General features: G+C 36.6%; 1 protein-coding gene across 1 annotated transcript; it reads left to right on the plus strand.

The window, feature by feature from the left end:
• The first annotated feature begins 3107 nt into the window (after nucleotides 1–3107).
• LOC143613556 (actin-2-like) lies at nucleotides 3108–5534 on the plus strand. The gene is made up of 3 exons (XM_077087232.1): nucleotides 3108–3690; nucleotides 4053–4657; nucleotides 5014–5534. The coding sequence occupies exons 1-3, from the start codon at nucleotides 3372–3374 to the stop codon at nucleotides 5086–5088; spliced, it is 999 nt and encodes a 332-aa protein (XP_076943347.1). The 5' UTR covers nucleotides 3108–3371; the 3' UTR covers nucleotides 5089–5534.
• The last annotated feature ends 3158 nt before the right edge of the window (nucleotides 5535–8692 follow it).

An 8692-nucleotide genomic window follows, 5' to 3' on the forward strand; every position in this document is an offset into this window, starting at 1 on the left:
ATTCTGTTCTTGATGCTTATATTTCACACAAATAAGAAGAAAATACATAATATTTGAATTTGAGTGTAGAATGTGTGTGAGCCGTGGGAAAGAAAGAGAAAAAGAATTAACGGGTTTTTATGTTTAGTTAAATGCTAAATTGTTATCTTGATATTCTTGATCATTAATTGCTAAGATTGATGTCATTTCCATTAAAATTGCTACAAAATGGGTTTGCACAAATTAAAAGAAAGAATATATATATATATATATATTTATAGAGAGAGAGAGAGAGAGAGAGAGAGAGATGGTGAGAATGGAGTAATGGGTATTTAAGTTGGTTAATTAATATGTACACTTGAAAGTTGGATTTTTAAGTTTGCTAGATATGTTATTATTTAGTAATGAATGTTTGTTCTTGTTGATAAATTATAATGAAATATTTGGTCTATATTTGAATATTTCACTACTTATTAGTATAAAATCATTGGTTAAGAAAAATGTTAAGTTTGTAGTATGTTATGCCAGATTACAAATTTTGATTTGAGATGTAAGTTGTTGATTATGAAACTATTTGGTGATGTTAGCTTTAATAAAAATAGTGTATTAGTTAGTACTATTAGTAAACTATGAACTAGATAATTAATAGAAAGAATGCATTAAAAAAATGTACAAGTCACATTGCCTAGTGTACATATTATTCAAATAACTTACATTTAAACATGGATTAATATTTGAATGATCATCTTGATTATATGACAATGTGATTAACGATATAACAGTATACATGTTAGGATCATGCTAGAAAATTTTATGGGAATCATTAGTATGCATACTTGATTAATTGAATACATGGAATGTTTGAAAAAGTGTTAGTTTGGTATACTCATTTAAGGTGGTGATGACATGATGGAAATGAGCCAAAAATATGATTTATGTTATATAGATGATGCATGATAAATTATAAATGATTGCATAATAGTAGTTATTACACTTGATAAAATAGGATCTAGATTTGGTATGAAATGCTAATTACTTTTAACTTAGTTAAAAGTGCATTTTTATGATAGATTATCAATTTTGGAATATATAGTGTTTTATAAGTTTAAATTGATCATATTTGATACGTAATGTGTTTAGCATGTTTCGTTCGACTTAGTTTGCTTGTCAGTAGCTTAAACGGTCGAAGAGTGACTTTTTAACGCTAATCGACACGTTTTTAGGAACTATTTTAGAACAGCCCCTAAAACCTAAATAATGTTATACATTAAGGATAAGTTAGTAAAACTTGATCCTAGACGCTTCGTGTCGCGAGAACCGACACGAAAGCGTTAAATTTGCTAATTTTGTGAAAATAATAAAGTATTTTTATAAAAGAGCTTATAAAACTTATTAATTTTCATACAAAAAGTGTGTGCAAAATTTAAAAAAACATAAAGTTTCACATGAAAAAGTTAGCCAAACAAACAAACCAACGAAACCAATGAAAACAACTTTAACAATCTTATATTTACAAAGCTATACGCTAATAAACATTTCAGCAACTAACTTAAAATTATAAATTTAAGTAATAATTTATTATTATAATAATAGCATTGTGTTACTTGTTACTTTATTAATCATTACTTGTATACATGTATATATTGATACTAGATATTATTTAAGATAAGTATATATACATAAGTGTAAATAAGTTAGGATCTTGCGTGCTTGTGTGAAAACGTAACTTGGACTTAAACGAACTAAAATTCGCCAACGGATCGATCGAACTTGAACTAATATAAGAAGAAACGGTTTAAGAAAAACTAAAACGTATGTGTGAAATTTTTTAAGTTGAGTGAACAACTTAAAATGTAAAGATTATTAAAAATGTGTACTATATTAATAGGATATGAGGTGTTTGGACATACATGACATTGTACCTATTGAAGGTGAGTTTCTCACAAATCCCCTCATTTTAATAATTAAATGTTTTATAAATGTTATTTTTTGGAAATACACATTTCGTAAGCATTTTATTTTACAATTGTATTAAATATAATAGGTTAAATCAGACTGGCGTGAAATACTTAGGAACTGCTTAAATATAGTATGAACGCGAAGGTAAGGAAACAACTACCCGGTCGTTATAACCGTTAACCTTGTATTGTGACGTAGAAATATTGATAGATGCCTGCCGACCGGTCGTCGCTCTGGTTAAATGTGGGGGGAAAATATTTTGAGTTTGGTATGTGTCGGGTTATACGTTTAGATTCCTTGCATGTGTCAAATTTCTTAACTTATGACTAATACACTTGTTATAATAAATATTTTTAAAGTTTGAATTATGGATTACCTTCGTAAATGTTCGATGAGGATTATATATATTGGTAACTACTGGTTTCAAAATATATGGTTTTAAAATTTGAGAACTCACCAATTTTGCGTTGACAAAATATTTTAAATGTGTCTTTCAGGTAAATGAAATAGTGGAAGCTTCGTGAAGGGCGCAGGAAAAGATGACAAGTGTGTTTGAATGAAAAATGTTGACTTTTTAAATTTTGGACTTGTATTTGAATAAAACCGTGTAATATGACACGTGTAAAAACTCTGATTGTTGAATAAAGTCCAACTTATGTAACTCTGTTTGTGATTGGCTAAAACGGCATGTGTCACCACCCGAAATGACTCGGTCAAAGTCTTCCATTGTTTAATTAAGATTTTTGGAGTGTGACATTACCAACCTAATATGTTGTGCAATGCATCAGGGAAAATCAGTGACGTTACCGTTACAAACTTTTTAATATGTTAAGTTTTTTATAAGTTCAACGCATCGTTGCTATTGTTCTTTGCGTTGACAGAATAATTTTTTAATTCAAGGTCATTATCTTAACGAACTTAACCCATAACAACTGAATCCATTTTCGTACGCCATCTTAACGTGACGGGTACATATACATATCCCAACTATGTATATATAATACTAATTATATATATATATAACAGTGGAGGAGAATTTTATTGCGTGAAAACAAATTGTCAACCAACCTTCTGTCGCTAAAGCATGGACTTTGGTACCCAGATCCACAATCTGCTGAAGTTGCTTTCTTTAGTCATCACTTCTTTAACCATTGACTTCCATCTAGCTTTGAATATTTGTTTTGTGGAAGTTTAATCTCTGAGTGAAGTTTGGTACAGAAAATGAACGACGATATTCAGAGCCTTGTTTTGGACAACGGGAGTGCGTTTATGAAGGTCAGTATTGTCGTCCTATTCCTATGTTCGGGTTTTAATTCTTGTGTTGGTAAATTGTACTCTGTGATTTAATATGTCAACAGGCTGGGTTTGCTGGTGATGACGATCCTAAGGTGGAGTTTTCTAGTATTGTAGGTAAGACACGTCGAGTTAGTGGTATGGTAAGCGTGGGCTCGATAGAAGCTTACATCGGAGATGAAGCCCAGTCGAAAAGAGGCGTGCTAACTATTGAATATCCAATGGAGCGTGGTATTGTCAAAAATTGGGACGATATGGAAAAGATCTGGCATTACACTTTTGATAATGGGCTTCGCGTGGCTCCTGAAGATCACCCTATACTTATTACGGAGGCCGCATTAAATCCTAAGGAAAACCGAGAGAAGATGGCTGAAATCTTTTTTGAGCGCTTCGATGTCCCAGCCTTGCATTTTGCCATCGCCCCCGTACTTTCATTGTTGTTACATGATTTGGGAACTGGTAATTAGCTTCTTCATTGCTTTTGGTATAATCCATGCATTACTCACATTTTGTTATCATAATAATAATATTAATGCAATCGGGGTTCTAATCCATTGACATGGGGTGATGGATAAGGCTTTGGATACTTGAGGTCTCAACGGGTTTTCCTACAGTGGTGGGTTTCCTTCTTAATGGTATTCTTTTATTGACAACTAAGCGTGCCACACAATCATCAGATTGACGGGTGGTTAACCCCGTTAGTCGTAGATCGTTGGTAAAAAATACACCTTAAGTTGAGACTGCTATCATAAGGCATAGTTGGGATTTTTTAAAATCAATTTTCCTAATTATTATTATTATAACTACTGTAACAGAAACAGGTGTGATGTTGGACTCTGGAGAAGGTGTTTCACAGGTTGTGCCAATAACTGAAGGTTACTGTAATCCCCAATCCATCCTCCGTATTGATCTTTCTGGAGCAGACATTACAGATTCCCTAAGTAAGGTCGTGAACGAAAGAGGTTACCACTTCATCACCAGTGATGACAGAGAAATTGTACGAGAAATGAAAGAAAAGCTTGCATATGTGGCTCTTGACTATGTTCAAGAGCTCGAAACTGCTAAAAGTAGTTCCGCTGAGTATGCCTTGCCTGATGGAAATGTTATCACACTTGGAGCAGAGAGATTTGGTTGTGCAGAGGTTCTCTTCCGGCCAGACCTGATTGGAGCGGAAGTTGCTGGTATTCATGAGACTACCTACAATTCCATCATGAAATGTCATGTTAATTTATGGAAGGAGCTTTACAAAAACATTGTGCTCATCGGCGGCTTAACCATGCTCCCTGGTTTTGCAGCCAGATTGGAAAAGGAAATTGCGGCTCTTTCGCCTCCTGGTATGCATGTCAAGGTGCATGCGCCAGAACATAGAAAACATAGTTCCTGGATTGGAGGATCAATCCTTGCATCTTTGAGTAGCTTCCAAGAGGTAATTAAAACCGTTGCATCGGTTGAATGGTTTGGGTTCTGGGTGGAAACAAGATAGTCTTCGTCAGTTTCGCCCACTAGCATATAATTCTTTCTTTTAACATCACCTAATCTATTCCTATTAACTAGTTTTAAAACCATCACTCTGCCAAGATATCCGAGGACGAGGATAACCTTCAAAAATGATTTCTTATAAAAATTACACTTCAAGATTTAGATCAATCTTGGAGTAATTCAATAAAGGTTTACATGTTTGAGATAATATCATTTAAATCAACTCATTTGTTGGTAATAAGCCCATGTCCATCACCTAAGATGTATTTTAAGACTAATTTTTTTTTCTTTTACATGAATCAGCTTTTGATTTCAAAACCTGAATATGAGGAATCTGGTGCAGCTATAGTTCACAAGAAAATGCTTCTAAAAGTGTAATTTGTTTCATGTGATGAGCAGAAACATCCAATTCCTTTACACTCACGATGTACTATTGTTTGATGTTTAATTCCATTTCTGTCGGAGATGTATACAGTTGAACATGATGAACACATACTGATTTTTTTCGGTGTTATGTAAATAACAGTGGCGACTCAATCATTGTGGCCCTTTTCAAATTATTTTTTGGGGTCCGATCTTTCTATTATATATTACTTGAAAATTTATGAGAACACAAATCAAACTAGAGTTGGTTAATTAAACGAGTATTATTTTTTTAACCAACATATTAGATTCATTAAACTCAAAATGATTACAATAAAGTGGCAGGAAAACGGGCAATAAGATGCACCGCAACCCCATTTTGAACAACAAAGCCAATTTTACTAAAAACGAAGCTTTGGGACTTTGAAGCCAAAAAAAAGTATCATGCACGACACGCTTAACTCGTGGGCCTACTGTAGATATATTTGTATGATCCTTGCCTTCCTTCTCATTCCAATCACCATATATAATTACAATGAGGATGTAACCATGGAAAGAATATCTCAACAACCTATTCAATATTTTAGCAAATCATTTTATACGGTATAATTATCTTATTCCTATTACACCCCTGAAGTTGAAGCGGGAGGTGACTGGATGTTGCACTTGACCGAAAGTTTTCAAAGAGAACTCGGGGCAAGCCTCTTGTAAATATGGTTGCAACTCGGTAGCGTGTGGGCATGTGAAGAATGCGAACACATCCCCATTGAACCTGTTCGCGAACAGAATAAAAATATCAAGTTCAACATGTTTGGTTCGCTGCTGAAACGGATCCCGGACAAATATATGGCATTGACGTTGTCACAATAAATGAGAGTAACACGTGAAAGTGAGCGACGGAGTTCCAAGAGGAGGTTATGTAACCAACATATTTCTGCAATGACATTAGCAACCCCCTTGGTATCTGCTCTGTAGGTCCTTTGGACGGATCAAACAACAACAAACTAGTTTACTGGGATCAATGTCAACACTAACTGGCGGAAATCACTAGTAAGGAATCGAGATCTTGGATCTTGTTTGGTTATTATTTACGCAAGAGGAAAGAGAGAAAGTAGGAGAGGGAAAGAGTTGGTTAATGTGGATAAGATATTTCAAAAGGTTATGTTATGCATGAGTATGCACAAACTTATATAGGTTTGAGCATATCATGCATTATTTCCATACTTGGGCCCAAATGGGCTTTGATTGCATAGCCTAAGGTCCAAACATACAAAGGAAATAAACTAATGAGCTAACTAAGATATAACATTTATAATATAAGTAAATACAAAAGACTAATAACAAAACGGGGCCTAACAATCTCCCTATACTCTTTAGTATTTATTCCATCAGCTCTCATCTTCAGTTGGTTTCATAGTCGAAGCCGTCTTCGCAGTTGTATAGTTGATTGTCAACAAGATAGCGTACGAACTTGTTGAATTTCTCAACTATATCATTCCTGTCATGACATGACAGACGTCATCAACGGTTCCAGCGGTGACTTGTAGAGCTTTAACAGGTCTTCTTTGCCGAGCGCCGCAAGCTCATGTTCGTCAAAGAAGCGCAAGTGGTGCATATATTTGCTGTGTATAATGGCTTCACCTGTGTCATTGTCAAACTCCCAACAAATGAAATGCTCGAACAAGTTGGGGGGAATGGTTCTCCATGGTAGAATGGTCTCCCCTTCTTCTGAGACTTGTACCATCACACCTTTATCTTCTTTCCTGTGGTGGGATCAATCTCTGTAGGATGATGGAAGGCCTTACCCTTGTTGAGCTTAAAATTAGGCCTTACCCTTGTTGAGGTTAAAATAGTTCATGTTGAGCTGGGATAGAGTATGCATGTCAGTGATATGCATATATGGGAGATTGCCATTTGAGCTGGGAGAGAGTAGTAGTAGCTTGAGATTGAGCTGGAAACGCCACTACATGCTCATCACGAACCGGAGTATCCGGGTTCGGAGAGTAATTAATCCCGCCATCATCATCCACAACTTCTTGAACTGGTGAGCTCGTATCTGCAAAAGAAGAAACGTTAAAGATGGAGACTATTTTAGCCTCCAAAGCAGCATCCGCTTCACGGGTTCGTTGAGCTTCACTTGGCGAGTCCCGTTGACTCGCCTTATTTCCACCAGTGGCCTCGTTCCCTCGTCATTTCCACTGTCATCATCATCATCACCGCTTCCACCACACGGTTCATCAAAACTATCATGAGGTTCATCGTCCTCATCATCACCTTCGTTCTCACCTTCATCATCATCACCATCAGAGTCATCATCACCGGACTCGTCATCATCCCCGTCATCATCGTTACCTCCTTGAACAATCTGCCGTTGTACATCAGGAACAAGAGCAGCACGAGCACTTACTTGTGCAACCAAAGTACTTGCAACAAGTGCATAAGTTATTGCACTGACCTGCCCAGTTATAATGGCAGTAATAGCCAATTTTAGTGCTCGTAATGGTTCCAACGACCATCACTTTCTCCTCAACACCAGCACTCACACCAACACCACTTCCACCAACCTCCTTACTCGGGACATCAGGAATGATTTCATGAAACTTACCTTGAGCTCTGACTCATCGACTAGATTAACAAGAATGGATCTTCTTCTGTTGTTTTGCTCGGTCCTTGGCTCGTTGGCTTGCATGAATCCGCTGAATTTTTCCATTCGATGTGTCCTCAGATTGTTAACATCATCATCAGTCAGCCGCATCACCTCCATAATAGCAAGATAGCGGTTGACAAGAGACTCATTGATCCGATTCTGACTTGCATTGAAGTCATGTTGATCTTCAATTCCAACAGCTCGATCGATATCGCAGCCTCACACTCCCACCCATCAACCTGCCCACGTCCCTAGAGAACTGGACCCACCTTCCAACACGTTGACCCTTAAACTAAGTCTTTCAAACTCAATCATCGCCTTATCAATAGTTGAATCTAACTCTCTCCTAAAGTTTTGTGCAACGTTGGAGAAGGAAGGAAGATCAGTTTCTAGGTGAGAAACTCTTAATTGGAGTCTTGTTATCTCATCATATTGCTCGGCATTCATCAAAGAGTTCTAGTTGACCAACTGCTGCTGATTATTAAGTCTTTTCTGCAGGTTGTCAATCCAATCTCTTTAGCTTTCAATTAGAGCTCTATCGAGCTCTCGGTTCTCCTCCAATTCAGCCACCCTTAAGGCAGAGCATCTCTTTGCCTTGTAACCTGCTCAATTATAGATTGTTGATCCTTGACAAACTTGATCAACAAAAGCTCTCTTTTCACCTGATTCCCATTTGCTTCTTCAAGTGCAATAATCCACTCAAGGATAGGATCTCGAAACACAAGAGACTTCTTCGATTTACCACTAGACAAGGGTTTTGCTGCTATGATGGGCTTTTGAGTGTGGAGGGAGGTGTGGTTGAGAAGGTCGATTGTGGAGTAGTTTGGATGGGTATGGTTATGGTTTGGGTTGGAAAGGATGTGGTGATGGTTAAAAGTAGGCTTATAGGTTCGGTTGTGGTAGGTATGGCTTGTGAGGTGGTTTGTGAGTGAATGGATGATGTAAATGTAGAGGTCCAAAAGGATGAACCCC

This window comes from Bidens hawaiensis, unplaced genomic scaffold, assembly GCF_021521415.1.
Source record: "Bidens hawaiensis isolate Kalapana, Puna unplaced genomic scaffold, B.hawaiensis_p1.1 tig00037713_1, whole genome shotgun sequence".
Taxonomy (NCBI): Eukaryota; Viridiplantae; Streptophyta; class Magnoliopsida; order Asterales; family Asteraceae; genus Bidens; species Bidens hawaiensis.